Here is a 14,604-nt window from a genome sequence, read left to right on the forward strand (position 1 = left end):
TTTTTTTTTTTTTTTTTTTTTTGGTACGAGGGATCAAACTCATGACCTTGCACTTGCCAGGCAGGTGCTTATGCCAGTGAGCTAAACCCTGGCCTTGGATGATGGTCATTTCCCAACCACCCTGTAACCAGAGAGCAATAGTTCAAAGTAAAAAGGACTGTAGTCTGTTAAAAGAGTGAAGATCAAGCTTGTCAATAACGTATAATGAAATCTAAAGTAAACAAAAATACTTCTCTCCAAAGTTTAAAATTGCCTTTATAAGATTCATCACATAAACATCTTAGGCAGGGGATTTAAACTTTGAAATGTATCTAGGTAGACATGGAAAGAGCTGAGAATTTAAAGAATCCGTGGAGAGCATGTGCGCATACTTTACCGTAGCTAAAGCCCGCTGTGGCCGGTAAACAACTGCCCATCAGCCCAACTGGGTAGCGAAGACGGGTCAACAGACCTAAGGGAAAGAGAAAGCAACATTTCAGGGCTCATTACTAACACGGGAGTCAGGTCCCGGCAGACAGTGGCATTAGGGATATGAATTTATCCTGGAAGTCGAGCTCAGTGCTTATTTTTCCACTTGAAAAACACTTTCATAAAACAATATATACTTTTTGTACACATTTCAAAGACCCTAAGAAAACATAAAGATAACAAACCATCTCTTATTTTATAGGGATGTAAATGTTCTGCTACATGATTTTTATACTAAACATGTAATTTATATATACCAGTATATATAAGGTTTATATTGTAAGGTTTATACTATAAGGCTTATATATATCAGTATATATGTTTTATATATATAAACCTTAAATTATTTCCAAGATATCACTGTGATAAATTATACTATATGTCAATGTTTACATAACATTGAGATGTACCTCTCAAGTGATTACCTTGTAAAATGAGATTTCCTTTCTCACAGTGAACAGAAAAGATATATTAATTTATTTGCCCATCAACTGACCACCCTCTGAGAGTATTTTTTTTCCCCAGTAGCATGATAGTGTAAATAAGACATTAGATTAGGTCAATTTGTGAAATTATAGACAACTGCTTTCAATTTAGTTCAGTCAACATTCATTGTTTAGTTCTTGAGCACATAATTCACTGAGAGCCTCGCAGGAGAGCAGAGGAGGAGGCCTGGGTCTTGTCCTCTCTGCCTCTGGTTCCAGGCAGGGGCAGGCATGCATGAGAAAAGGTAGACGATGCTGAGTGCAAAGCCTAAAATCCAGTGCTCAGAGAAGGCCTGTCTGACAATAGGACAGCTATGATGACATTTATTGATAGGACGCCATCTCACAAAGCACTTTCCAGAACAATGGAAGAGCTCATGCAGAGGCCAGGAGACAGAAACGAGTTTGGCCAGTACAAGAATAGAATGACACAGGCAGAAGTGACTGTAACATACACGCTAGAGTTCTGATAGATTCCAAAGAGCCCCGCAGATGCAAAGAGAAGGCCGAGGAGGACGAGGAGGACTCTGAGCTCTAACTCCACGCAGGGTTCAGGAAGGGCCGTCATTCCAATGCAACATCAACAAGGAGGCCTGAGCCGGAGACACACAAGAAAGCGCTCTGAGCACACTGCTACAGACAAAGTCTTCTGGGGGGACATGACACTTGACAGGAGTCTGATGAGTGCAGCTAACACAAGGAGAAACGCAGAAGGAGCTGGTGGGAGAGGAAATAGCATGAGATGATACTGGAGGTATGAAGTGTGGCAGCGGGGACCCGAACCAAAACCAAGAAGCAGGAAGAAGCAAGAAATGATACTTGAGAAACAGGTCGTGTTCTGGTTATGACGGTCCTCATGAGCCATGCTACGGAGCATTACATTTTCCTGCAGGTAAGAGCAAGCTATCCAAGTTCCCAACGGAGGGAGTGATGCATTCATACTTAGACTTTTGATAAATCATCCTGGCAGTAGCATAAGAGTGGATTGAGGAGAAACAGAGAAAATGAGCTCAGTAAGGGGCTGCTACAATTATCCACATGGGCAAAGATTAGGGTAGCACTAATAGGCAGGGACCCATAAAGAATTTAGGGTATGAAATAGATTGCACTTGACAGTAATAAATTAAGTGTTAAAGAGATTACAAACATCTACTTAACTTTTATGCTTCTAGCCCCTTTAATGGGCTGGTTGATGATGCCATCACTTAGGGTAAAGAACAAGAAGAAGAATAGATTTAGAGGGGAGTGCTATATAAGATGAACCATGCAGCATCTCTGAAGTTGGACCCCCCTAGTGATTCCCAGTGTCTGTGTTCACCCGGTTGAATTATGCAAAGACAGAAGCCAAGGGTAAGAAGAGAAGTGGTCCAGGAAGACTCCTAAAGTGTATCAGTGTCTAAGAGAAGAATGGAAGGGTCAACTGGGAAGACCAGTAAGGAACTGAGTTACAGTGAGCAATACTAACACATCCACAAAGAAGGGAAGTTCACGGAATGGCACCGAGCCCAGGAAAGCTGCACTGTCTGTGGCCAGACGAGGGCTCCTGGTCAAATATGGAACTGTGGAGGTAGCAGTCAGATGGCAGATTCTTAAAAAAGCAAATGGAAAGTGAGGAATTGTGGGCACATTTTTTCAAAAGTATGACTTAGAAGAGCAATGTCTAAACAGAGAAAGGCTCCAGAGAATGTCTGGGCTTTGTTTTTAAGTAGGAAAGTCTTAAGCATGTGTGCTGACTGATGGGCTGAATGAGGCATTCGGAAGAAAGAAAAGCACTACAGGAGAGAAAAAGCCTCTGGGTGGCGCATGTCCCAGCAGGAGGGCAGGCATGGAGCCAAAGCAAAGGTGTGGCCTCCCTGCTGTAGGAGGGACCAGGAGGGCAGGAAGGAATGGCTGCCGGAGGAGACAAAAGAGGAAGCACATGGCTGGAGAAACAGTAGACTCCATTTCTTACTGAAGTAAGTGGCCAGGTGATTTGCTGTTAGCTCAGGGTTTAATCCTGGAAAACGGATCCTGAGAGAAGGCAAAAGTTCAGAGAAGAGAAAAGCATGTATTTCCCAAGGAGTCTGAAGACAAGTCAAGGTTAGAGCCTTCAGCTAGTTGAGTCACTATATAACACATGATCCATTAACGAATGTAAAAAGAATGTCTTTAAGACTATAACACTTTCTGTTAACGTCTAAATTTTTATTTGCAAATGTCTTTATCCTGGAAATCACTGCATACAAATTAGCAATGATCTGCTCCCTATGAAAGAAGCCTTTTACTCTTTCTGTTGGCCTTACTTCTAATAGAGGTGAATTGTTCTAGTTCAAATGATCGGAGGTCAAAAAGGAAACAGGATAGGCATGGATTCCAATTCACGATCTCTTCTAAAACTGGGCCTCCAAAATATCCTCTGGTGACATGGTTTGCTTCTTTCCTGGCAATATGGTATAACAGTTGAATATGGAGACCAGAGCCAGTGGATTTAATGCCTCCAGTAGCTTCTAAGGTTTCTCTGGGCTCAAATCTCAGCATAGATACTTATTAACCAGGTGACCTTGAATAAGTTACCTCATTACCTGTACCACAGTTTTCCCATCTGTAAGATGGACATAATCATTATCACCTATTTTGCAGAATTGCTCTGAAAATTAACTGCACATTAAAAACACTCAAAACAGTCTGACCCAAAGTAAATCAATAAACATGAGTTATTTGGGGATTCTTTGACTTCCTCTTATCTTTATTATCCTTTATTCTTGTTTATCTACTTCTATTTTCTCTGTAATAAGTAGCACTTGTGATTATACATTTTCAATTTGTTTTTACTTTTTCTTTGCTTGATCCAGTTTTTGAAAAATTATGGTATTTTATAGATTGTAAGAATAATATATGTGTATTATAATAAAAATTATAAAGCCATATATAAAGAAGAAAATAAATTTTAAGAAACAGCATTTATACAGTGAATTTTAAAAAAAAACAGGATCTAGCAATATTAAAAGCTGCCAATGATAAATTATTAAGTTAAAATGAAAATGTTGCTTATTCCCAATTTCAGTTCCCAGAGATAAACATTAACAATTTAAAATCTGTTATCGTATTTATTTAAAAATTATTACCTGAACTTTAACAGGGTTTTTCGGTGTACATAGCAGTATATGTGTATACATGCTTGTGTTTTTTTAACGTAAAAATGGAACTGTGATCTGATTATACTCCTCTGAACTTTTTTAACTTAATAATTTATCACTGACATCTTTCAATCGTGGTAGAGCTTATCTACTTTAGTTCTTAAAATTGTTCTTTGAAACAAAGAATCACGCATGGACAAGAAAACTCAGAAGTGGCCCCCTTACTTGAAGCACTTCTATCTCCAGCCACAACTACGGCTTCCTGGACACCACCTTCTCACACCACTCACACAGTGACCGTAAAGAACATCCATGTGGGCTCATGCCATGAATAGACACAATTACCCCTGGATTTATTTCTGATCTTGAGAACCAGTATAACAGAAAAATGGCCTCTTCCCAAAAGCAGTGTTTTGTTGTTGTACGGTTGCCACAACTTTTCATGAGCAAAATTTTTTAAAAGCACTGCATGACAAGAAGGCAAGTAACTAAAGAAAAAGATGAAACATTCCTCTGTCATATTTAGGCCGGAGCATAACTTCACAAGGCTGGGTTTTGTATAACTTTTTCTGTTTTCCAAATAGGAAAGAGCAGAAAATGAGAGATTTAACAGAACTTTCCACTGCACTTGTCTAAAACAGAGAACAGATTTATAGGGGACAAAAGAGAAGAGACATCACTATTTGGTGTATTAGAAATCCTATGTCATTTAGCCCTATGTAAATTTCAGGGCAAATGCGTAATAACCACATGGCCTATTGCTTCGTTGTCGTCTACTGTTTGTTTGTTTTTAACCTAGTAAAAGTGTAGAACATCAACTTATCTTATGTCCCTTGACTAGAAAAACAAAGAGGAACACAACTGCCCAGAAAACAGAGTGTATTTCAAATTCATAAACTATCTCTACTGGGAGATCTATTCCTAGCAAGCGACTAATGTCAGCAGGGATGGCCTGTCAGGACCCCGCTCCCCATCCTTCCCAGCCTGATGCCCCTCACTTACCAGCCGCGTTGTGTTGGTGATACCAGATCAATTCAGGAACTGTTGGAAAGAAGTGTCTCTCAGCCACATACCACTGTCCCGACTCATTCTTTTTAATCTGATAATGTTTTATTGTAGCCTCTGTACTTCTACAATCAAGGAGATGTGAGTAAGTAAGCAAGTAAAACATCACTTTAGAGGTAAGCCAATTCATGGAGCAACAGGATCCAGCTCTCAAGTTCTCATCCTAGCAACACTGCAGTGGAGAGGATTGGCTGATGCAATAGGGGCCTGATTATATCTGAAAAATTCCTGGGTTATCTTATTGGTCACTCAGATCAAATATAACTTTAGCTCACATTGCGCAGGTGACAAGTGCAATGTTCAAAAAAGGTAGAGCTCATCATGCAATATTTATGTATCAAACATCAGGTATTGGTTAAATACATAAGCGAATGAACTCTGAGGAACTGGAAATGTCAGACTAGGAAGGTAGGAAAGCCAACATAGGCACATCGATGAGCAGGTTACTACAATAGGCGACTGAGGTTCCATCCTTCTAGGAATCTGTGAGGGACTGGGGAACACCTCAGAGCTGTCCACTGAAATGAACAGAGGTGCTTACCCACCCACCCCGTTCCCCACTGCTGGACTGTTACTGTTATCTCTCAGGCACTGCCAGCCTGGCCACAGAGCCCAAACTCAGGCAGAAAGCCGCCCTCTGCAGGTCAACCCCAGAGCAGTCCAAAGGACAAGAAGGACATGCCAACTGTGTACCACAACTGATCTAACCCTTCACCCCAAGCTTGAGAGAAAGGAAGGCAAGACAGGTTTGCAAACATAACCAATGACACATGGAGCATAGCTGGGATATAATATGCACTGGCTAACTGTCCTGACTTTCAGGCCAGCAATCTTCTCCCTCTCCTAAATTCTCCTGGATGTTCTCTATGTTATGGTATCACCATAAAACATTGTTTCACTGACTTCAGTCACAGTTACTTACCTCCTGGCTCTGATGAAGACAGAAATTGTGTAGGACCCCAAATGTCTTGAATCTCTGACAATAAAAGCACCTTCTTTAGCCTATAAAACAATTTATTCATTGTATAAGTCTTAGAAAGACAAACTTGAATCTTGACAAAACCAAAGCTACATGAACTTGCTATAAGTAAGTGACTTACCCTAAAATAAACAACTTATGATATTCATACCATAAAAGATGGTATATAAATACACACAATAAAATCTTCCTGATAGATTTAAAGCCATATTCTAAAAGAAATGCAATTTGGACACAAATTTATAATGTGTAAGTATTCAAAAATAATGACCTTGATTTTTCTAGGAAAACTTCTGCATTTGTTATACTTGTACCTATTGCTAAGTTATTTTTGGTACATTGATCAGGATAAGATATAAATAGCAGAGCCAGCACAGGTAGGGAGACACAGCCAGATCCACCCCTGCACGCCTGCCTCTGACCCTGGAAGGCTTGCTTCCTGAAGGCAGCCAGCGCCCACCAGAGAATCAGAAAAACACATCCCTGTGTGCCTGCCACCATCAGGAAGGAGTCTCGGTATAGACACTCAGGCTGAGAGAAGCAGCAGCCCCATCACCACACTCTGGCCATCAGGGAAGCCTCCGTATAGCTGCACAGGTCTGGAAAAGCCAGCCCCAAGCCCTGCTACCTCCCTGGGAACAGATGCTTGTCTCACTCCCCTGCGTCATGGAGGGGCAGTCTACATGGGAAATGCCTGGGACCTCACAACCGGCTTGTTGGGAGGAACCCAGGAGAATGTCAAGATGAAGAAGCAAAAGGCAATCTCAGACTTCCAGCCCACACAGAACAAGCCTGGGAGACATAGTCATGGAAGAAAATGGAAGTCACACCCCTGAAATCTCCGAGAGGATAGCAACTGAAGTAAGGAAACAACTTCATGAGACTGCGAAAGTAATCAGATCAGAAATAATGTCTCAGGTGAAAGAAGAAATCACAAATGTAATGAAAGAATTACTGAGCATATCTAAAGAAGACATAGATTTTTAAAAAGGAGCATAGGAAAGTGATGGAAACCTTGAATAAACAATATAGAGAGGAATTACAATGCACAAAACAGATTCAAAGAGAGCTCCAAGAAATTAAAAAGTTGATCGAGAGCTGTAAAAACTGCTTGAAAGAGACTGAAGATAGACTTTCAGTTCTTGAAGACAGGATTGTAGTAGTGATCATGAAAGGAAACATCTCTTAAAAATAACAAGGAACCAGGAAATAACAATTCCTGATTCCTTGTTATTTGTGTTTCTTTGTGTTGTCACAAGACAATACAAAGAAAAATAATTTGAGAGTGATAGGTATCAGTGAAGAAGTAGTCAATCAAATGAAATAAAAAGACTATTTACAGAAATAATAGCAAAAAATTCCCAAACATGGGAAAAAGACCTGGCATGCAGATAAGTAAGACACATAGAATTCCAGCTGGCCATAACCAAAATACATCTACAGCCAGACATATAATAATCAAGATCCCAGAAATTCAGCACAAAAACAGGATATTAAAAGCTATTAGAGAAAAGAAACAGATCACCTATAAAGGAAAATCAATCAGAATCACAGCAGACTTATCAACACAAACCATCAAGTCAAGAAGAGTTTGGAGTGAAGTATTTCAAACCCTGAAAGAAAACAACTTCCAACCCAGACTGATGTACCCTCCAAAACTATTTTTCAAAATTGATCGAAAAATAAGATACTTCCATGATAAAGAACAACTGAAGGAATTCATGACCACCAAACCAACCCTACAGAAAGTGCTGAAGGATATTCTAGAGAGAGATGAAGATGACCATGGTGCCAGGAACAGCAGCCCAGGAGGATCGCCAAACCAGACAGGCAGTTGAGGGAAGGGGAAAGTGGAGGGCCAACAGCAGGAGGACAGCAGGGCAGAGATGAACCAATGCGTACCAGTGGTAACCATTAATGTAGATGGCCTCAGTTCACCAATAAGAAGAAACACAGGCTGAGTGGATCAAGAAACAAGGTCCATCAATATGTTTATATAAGAAATACATTTAACTTGAAAGAAATTCATATATTGAAAGTCAAAGGAGAGAAAACAATTGTTCCGAGGCCAGAAAAAAGCAAGGCTGATTCACCCATCAGCTGCAGAATGGATAAGAAAGATGGTGTTTTCATACAGTGAAAAGCTACCCGGCTATCAAGTAGAATAATCTCGAAGCTCTTGTAAGTAAATGGATGCAATCTGAGATCATGCTCATGGGTAAAATGGTTTGGACTCCTACAGATGAACACCAAGTTACGTCCTTAGCATAAAAAATTGAAGGAGTTAGTGGGATCCAAAAAGCACAATATTATGAAAGTAATAGGGAAGGAAACACTTAAAAAGGGAAAGTGGTAACCACTGTTAATTTCCTACTATCTTTTTTTGAATTCTTGTATTGTTTTCATAATCTTGTTAGATTCAGCTTTATTCTGTCATGTTCTGTTAGATTTTACTGTGTCTGATGGTATGGGCAGCTATTTTGAAGATAACAGGATGTATTATGGGAACCATTGCTAATTTCCTGTTATCTCATTTTGAAATCCTATAATGCTTTTGTTCTTTTGTTTCAATTGGTTTTATTCTGTTCTGTTTGATTTGATTATGTGTGAAGGTATGGACAGCTATTTTGAAGAAAACAAAAGACATGGTAGCCATTGTTGATTTCTTTTTTTTTTTTTTGAAGTCCTATAATGCTCTCATTCTTTTGTGTAGATTAGTTTTGCTCCATTTTGTTTTGTTTGATTTTATTGTATTTCATTATGTGATTTTATTGTATTTTTTGAAGAAAACAAGAGACATTATGTTAGCTACTGTTGATTTCCTGGTGTCTTGTTTTGAAGTCCTGTATTGCTTGCATTGCTATGTTCTGATTTGCTTTATTCTGCTTTTTGTTTTGTTCTCTTTAAAATTAAAAAAAAATTAAAAAGATATAAATAGCAACTGATTTGACCAACAGAGACAGACTGACAAGACTGCACTCCAGAAAAAGAAACAGCTTGGTAAGTGAGATGACAGAGGAAGGAGAAGGATTTGCAGAAAGGCAGAGTGTGCGTTCATGAGACAGAAGCGATCTGGACTAGGTGGAAGACAGGAGAGAGCTTCAGTCATTACATGGGAAAGAGCAAAAGAGAAATGGCACGGGAAGAGCATGCTAACGAGTTGGATGCTAAGGAACTGGATCCTCGTGAGTGTTTGGGGGATACTCCGACAAAGCTGTAAATCGCTTTCAAATAATTTTGACTATTGAACTATTTTATGTGTGTTGCTACTGTAAAAATGTCCAGGTTTCCTAAGTGTGCTCACACTTCTGAAAACAGAAAACCCTCCCCATCCTGCCTGAGCCATCCAATTGACGTGTAGGTAGCACAGCAGCACTCAGGCTGTGCTTGGGAAGTGCACGCTTGTGGTCCCTGGGTCACATACACACGACTATTTAGGCAGCAGTTTCTTGTTCTCCTCCCACACCCTTACCAAGACCCAGCCACATTCCCTGATCCAACTCTTTAACCCACAGAATCTGCTATGGACATCTAAAATGATGAACTATAGTTCTTACTGAATTCTTACACTGTACACAGGCTTGTATTACATATCACAGAGGATAAGACTTTAAAAACACAGATGTAAAAAGTAAAATTGTGTATACGGTTCATATGTACAGTATTTGTGATGGGATGTGTACATATGTCAGCATTTATAATATGCATGAAATTCAGTTGTGTATGCTCCCCTTATAAAGCAAAATAATATTCCCTAAACACCAAACAATAAAGGTAGAAATTCGCAACAAATCCCAAAATGAAATGCTTCCCACATAAAACACCTGTAGATTTTTAATTGTTTTTATGTAACTCAAGGAAATAAAAATATCTAGAAAATAGTAAGGAAATATTGCATATCAGAATCTCTGCTCTCAGGTTTAAGCAGCACTAAAAAAACAAACTCACAGCCTCATTTGTATCAAGCAACAAAGGAAATAACTGATAACAACAAATAAAATATCTAACTCAATAGGTTAGGATAAGAATTATAAAATAAGCCTAAGTAGAAGGAAACTAATACAACCAAAATAAAAGATGATAAACTACAAAAACAAAAATATGATACAACTAGTAATTAAGTTGTTTAGGGAGAAGCAAAAAACAGCTAACTAACCTAACCAATCACTAGTGGTGAGAATCCATCAAAAAGAATAAGCAAGGTAACAATAATGAAGGATCCAGAAAAAAATTGTTTGTTTGACTCTATACAATAAATTTGAAAACTTGAATTAAATGGACAATTAACCATCCAAACATAAAATTTAGCCCAGAAGAATTAAAAATCTTTATGAACCCACTGAATGGAAAAATAAATCAGGTTTTAAAGAGCTATGACATGAAAAAGTACCATGGTTGCACATGGTGATACACTAAACCTTAAAGAAAAAAATAGTGTAGGATGAAATTATTTCAGAGCATATGAAAAAAGAAATATTTCTAAATTTCTGTCTAAAATAAACTTAACATCAATACCAACAACACGGTCAAGACTGCACAGAAAACTCAAGACAACACAAAAATTCTAAATACAATGCTAACAAAGGGAACACAGTAGCCCCCACACACACACAAAAAAAATACACTATGAAGGGTAGGGATTGCTTACAAAAATGTGAAGAATTCAGTTTTGGAAATTTCATTAATATAATTCACGATGTTAATAGATCTGAGGAGAAAACTCACATGGATATCTCTAGAGATGTTGAAAGGCATTTGACAAATGTCAACTTCTAGCATAGATTTTCAAAAATTCTCAGTAAAATAGGAACATAGGGTACTTCTTTCAACACAATAGCACTTATTTATTTTAGTCTATAATTCAGTATCATACTTTATGTAAAAATTGTGTCAAGTAAAGATAAGACAAAAGAGAAAATCCCCTCCAACATCATTAGTATTTAATATTGCTCTGGAAACACTAGTCAATAAATTAAATAAGGCATAAAAATTAAAGTATAGATTAAAATTATAAAGAGGAGTTGAAATTATTACTGTTTACTGCTTGTAAGATTATATACCTGATACCCAAGAGAAGCAACTGAAAGCTACTACAAAAAAAAGAAAATTCACCCAAGTCATCAGTTACAAAATTAATTCACAGAATTCAAAAGCTTTCGTAAGTAAAGACGTTATGTTCATTTAAAATAGTAACACAAAATATAAGATATATCTTAAAATAAACTAAAAAATAAAGGGACAAAAACTGTATAAGGAAATGCTCCTGAAGAATACAAGTTTTTGCTTTTATTAGGTAATTAATCTAAATTTATTCTTGCTTGAAGTAGAGACCTAATTTTGTTTTTTCTATATGAATAATCAGTAAATGGATCCTAGCACAAATTGGTCCCGAACCCCACTGCTTTGTGGTATTTGAAAAAATTTTCACAAATTAATCTGTATATTTAATGCAACCAACAGGAATTTTTTTTTTACAAGACAGGGTAATTCTTAACAACCAAAATCACAGGTATCTAGAATATTTTTGAAAGAGAAGAATAATGAGGAAAACTAGCCACATCAGAGAAAGGCTAAGTATTTACAACAGCATAGCAACAGTACATCATCCCTTGGGTTGATGAGTGAAATCAAGTAGGATTTGATTTCAAGGTCCAGATATAATCCAAAATATGCACCGTGTTTATGATGAAAGTAGCAAACCAGTACAGAAAAGATGGACATTTGGTAGCCACCTGAGACAAAATGAAGATGCATCCCTCACTCTTAATATCAAGAAAAATTATGAATCGATCAGTGATATAAATGTACCAAATAAAACTGCTACAGCAATCAAGAAACATAAACATTTTTCCAGGAGCAGTGGCACACATTTGTAATGCTAGCACTTGGGAGGATGAGACAGGAGGATCCCCGTGAGTTAGAGGCCATGCTGTGCTACAAAGTGAGCTCAAGACCAGCCTGAACGAAGAGTGAGACTGTCTCAAAAAGCAAAATGTATAAAGCAAACAAACAAACAAACAAAAAGCAAATATATTTATACCCTTAGAATGGGGAAAATGATTTTAACACAAATCTCTCAACCCTTACAAAAATTTGCCCAGTTATTTCAGAACTATAAAATTCTAATATTATTCATGCCAAAAACTAAAATAATTGAAAAGGGAAATATCACAAAGAATTAATTTCTTTAACATAGATACCTGGATCCTAGGTAGAAAAACATCCAAAACTCAACAGAAAATCTTGGAAAAGATATGCACAGGCCACTTGCAGAAAAGGGAGTATAAATATATAAAATTTAACATGTGAAAAATCTCTAACACACCCAGAGTAAGAGAAATGCAAATTAAATCTACACCTTGATGAAGTGTAAAGGGGCTGGGGATTTAGCTCAGTGGCATAAGTGCCTGCCTTGCAAGCATGTGGTCATTAGTTCAATCCCTAGTACTGACAAAAAACCAAAACATAAAAAGAAGTGCAGAATAAAAATTCAGATGTTTCATATAAAATGCTCGTTGAAAAGGCCAGAGAAAGCAGATACTCTCATATTTCTGGTAGACACATAAGGTGATACAACTCTAGGGAGACGTTAACGTCAGTGAAAGTTAGAAATGTACACTGCCTTCGACCTAGAATTTTCGCCTTTGGCAATTTAGTCCACAAATGCAATCACATAAATGGGAAACGATGTATGTAGAGCTTACTAATGGCAGCATTGTTTTAAGAGCAAAATAATGCATAGTACTTAATTTCTCTAATAAAGAACTGGTTTTAAAAGCTGTGATACATCCAAGCTACAGCTACTTACATGCAAAGATTCTCAATATTTAGTGTTGAGTGAAAAAGTGAGGTATGGAAGATTCTGCTATTTGTGTGAAAATAGCAACACAAAAATATATATTTGTACTTCTTAGCATACACATTAAATATCTCAGAAAAGACCCAAAATAAACTAGTAATAATTTCTACAAGGAAGTAAGTTAGTGGCTTGGGAACATATACAAACGAAAACTTCAGAATGTTTTAGTTTGAGATCATATTGAGCCTTGAAATATGAAAGAAATAAAAACTATAGGATACTGGCATGAATAATTTATGCAGTAAGTTAAATAATAAGGAAAATCAGCAATTCTCTAGGTAAATATAAATTATCAAACATCTCAAAAAAAATTAAATCAGTAGTCACGTTTCTATTTGTTTTGGAAAGCAGTGTGTCTACACCATTTCACAAAATCCATATACCTAACTTCCAAGGTGCAAATAACCCTTGTCCAATATAAACCGTTCCATTTTACGATGTTAGTATAACCTTCCTATTAAAATCAGGCATGTGCTGCAAAATCACAAGCGAGGTTCACTTCTATACTTAACAGGGCAAATGCTAAATAAAATATTAGGAAACTCAAACCAGGATACATGCTAAATGCCTCAGGACTAAGTAAAAGCATATTTTTTTATGAAACAAAAATTAAACAACAAATAAATTAGAAAAATATTTGAAAATATATGCTAAAAACATGTTTTTAAAAACATACCATTCAAGACAGTTCTCAGATGAAGAAGTAGAAATGGCAAATAAACATACAAGAAAATGTTCAACATCACTGGTCATTCGAGAGATACAAATTAAAACAATGCTGAAATTCTGTCTCACTCCAGACAGAATGGCTATTATCAAGAAATCAACTACTCTGAATCATTTCCAGAAAATATCTAGCAGTATTAATCTGTGCATATCCTGTGACTAAATAATTCCATTTTGCTCTTGTGTACAAGATGACATTTAAAAGGAAGAGCCTTTGAAGCACTGTGTAAAATAGTCAAGAAATTAGACGCTATTTAAATGTTTCTAGGTATTGGATATATTTTTATGTATTCATAAATACATAGCAATGAGATATTACACAGTTAATGTACATGATCTATATGTATCTCTAGGAGTGAATTTTGGAAACATAAAGTTTAACAAAAAATATATATGATCTCTTTTATGTCGAATGGTAACATTATATGTTGTTTACACACGTACATAGACGGTAAAATGTAAACACATACACAAAATGAGAACGTATCCATCTATGGTGATTGTCTCCAAGGAGTGGAGGAAAACACAACAGAAGATGCAATAGTCTTCAGGTGTATCCATAATATATTGTTTCTTTTATAAACATTACGGCCAAAAGTTAATATTTGGGCCAGGCAAGATGGCACAAGCCTATAATCCCAGCACCTGGGAGGCAGGATCATCATGAGGTCAAGGCCAGCTCAAACTACACAGTGAGACCCTAGCTCAAAACAAAAAGTTAATATTCGTTGTCAAATATTAACGTAGGCGTCTGTCACATAATTCCCTGTTCCAGGCACTGTAGGGAAAGGAGAACTTTGTTTTGTCTGACTTCTTTCTAGATGCAAAAGCTTGCTGATTATGCACAGTTCCATGGTTTGTCCACTTCACCTGTGGCCAAGCTGCTTGATGTAGACTTTCCTTCCC

General features: G+C 37.2%; 1 protein-coding gene across 3 annotated transcripts in view; it reads right to left on the reverse strand.

Moving 5' to 3' along the window:
- The window catches only part of Txk (TXK tyrosine kinase), a 69,642-nt gene that overhangs the window by 27,136 nt on the left and 27,902 nt on the right, over positions 1-14,604 (reverse strand). For all 3 annotated transcript variants that reach the window (XM_063240616.1, XM_003471650.3, XM_063240615.1), the window contains 3 exons: positions 6,057-6,136; positions 5,072-5,199; positions 377-451 (listed from right to left, as the gene is read on the reverse strand). In XM_063240616.1, the coding sequence (XP_063096686.1) occupies positions 377-451; positions 5,072-5,199; positions 6,057-6,136 (283 nt within the window). The remainder of the gene's footprint in view (positions 1-376; positions 452-5,071; positions 5,200-6,056; positions 6,137-14,604) is intronic.

Source organism: Cavia porcellus, unplaced genomic scaffold (assembly GCF_034190915.1).
Source record: "Cavia porcellus strain 051 isolate PalLab524CR breed Dunkin Hartley unplaced genomic scaffold, mCavPor4.1 scaffold_30, whole genome shotgun sequence".
NCBI classification, from domain to species: domain Eukaryota; kingdom Metazoa; phylum Chordata; class Mammalia; order Rodentia; family Caviidae; genus Cavia; species Cavia porcellus.